Source organism: Salvelinus sp. IW2-2015, unplaced genomic scaffold, assembly GCF_002910315.2.
Source record: "Salvelinus sp. IW2-2015 unplaced genomic scaffold, ASM291031v2 Un_scaffold13317, whole genome shotgun sequence".
NCBI lineage: Eukaryota > Metazoa > Chordata > Actinopteri > Salmoniformes > Salmonidae > Salvelinus > Salvelinus sp. IW2-2015.
This window is the reverse complement of record NW_019954573.1, coordinates 1-1,575: the sequence shown is the minus strand read 5'-3', so window position 1 is coordinate 1,575 and position 1,575 is coordinate 1. Positions and strand designations below refer to the sequence as shown.

General features: G+C 42.7%; 1 protein-coding gene across 1 annotated transcript; it reads right to left on the bottom strand.

The window, feature by feature from the left end:
- Window positions 1-659: 659 nt before the first annotated feature.
- On the bottom strand, window positions 660-1,212 carry LOC139027389 (RNA-binding protein 25-like; the record flags this gene model as incomplete). The annotated part of the gene is made up of 1 exon (XM_070442501.1): window positions 660-1,212. A coding segment is annotated over one exon (553 nt), but the record flags the coding sequence as incomplete, so codon positions are not given.
- Window positions 1,213-1,575: the final 363 nt, after the last annotated feature.

Sequence of the window (1,575 nt, the reverse complement as noted above, 5' to 3'; positions counted from 1 at the left end):
GTTAAATTAGTGATAATCTATGACCAAGACATACTTTCAAAGCATTTGCAGAGAATGATACATAGAAATACAACTTAGACCTATGTAATTGAATCAAACACTGAACAACATCAATAGCAGGGTCATTTTGATCAATTCATCTGGACAATTCATTGTCAATTAATGTATTGACATGGTTTGAAAAAATTATGAGACATTTTATGGAATCAATTATGTCCAAAATGTMTACAAATACAAACACACAACTAGCTTGCCCATTCAGTTAGGGGTTTGAGAAATTCCTGTTGCAATTTAATGTTGCATCTAATGTTTATGCTTGTAGAAATTACTCCTACAAATGATGTTTCACTAATGCAATTATGTACAACCTGCACAGATACAGTTATCAACAACAACAACAGTAATGACGTTAATAAGGAAGTGGATATTCAACCGGCAGAAGAAAGGCGTAGGGGTTGAGATAAATGAAGGTTAGGTTTAGGACCTAGGGTTGGGTTATGGTAAAGGTTAGGTATAGTTTCAGTGAGGTTAAGGTAAGGGTTAACGTTTAGGAAAGGCATAAAAGTTAACATTGGGTTAGCATACAGCTTCCCGCCGCCATTCATTTTCAGCCGGGTGAATATACACTGCCTTTTAATAATAACAATGACATGTCTTACGTGGGCCAGTTGTAGGTCCACCATCAGGAGCTCCAGCAGTTGTTTTAGTCTGTTGATCTCCTGCATTTTTCTCTGGTTCACCTCCCATTCTGTGGCTCTCTCTGCTTCCCTCTGTCTCTCTGCCTCCCTCTGTCTCTCTGCTTCTCTCTTTCTCTCTGCTTCCCTCTGTCTCTCTGCTTCCCTCTGGCTCTCTGCCTCCCTCTGGCTCTCTGCGTCCCTTTGGCTCTCTGCCTCCCTCAGTCTCAGGATCTCAGCCTTCCACTCTTTCATAATACCCCTTTCTACTCTTCTTCTCCTCCTTTCATCGTTCAAAAGGGCTCTGAGATGGTCTGTCTCAGACTGTAGTTGTTCAATCATCTCGTCCTTCTCCGTTCCACCATTCCTCTTCTTCTTTTCCTCCTCCCAGAGGCACACTTGAAGTCTGTCCATCTCCTTCTTCTGATTTCGGATGGTTCGATCCTTCCCCCTCAACTCAAGCATGTGGGCTTCCTTCTCTGTACAGGTCTTCTTCTCTTCCCTCAGGAACTGAACCTCCATCTCTGCCTGCTTGTATCTGGGAGCAAAGGAATGTCAACACATTATTTAGGAAGTGAACTCAGACAATTTACWACAATATTACAATAATAATTAAACTTCTGATCAATTAAACTGCCTTTAATCACACAACTCACTCAACTGTGACTTATGTGAATGTGATGAGTTGACTGTCCATGATGGCCAGAGGTGGGTAATGTGTAGCTCTGGTCCAGGGCGTTAAGTACAGCTTGCAGACACTGAGCCTTCCTTCAGCAAGCCGCACATAATGCCCTGGACCAGAGCTAGGTTATGTGATGAATGACTTACAGACTGTTCCACATGATAGGAGGGGGTAAGAAGACAGTCCCAGTAGGAGACGGAGATCGTCCAGAAGAAGAAG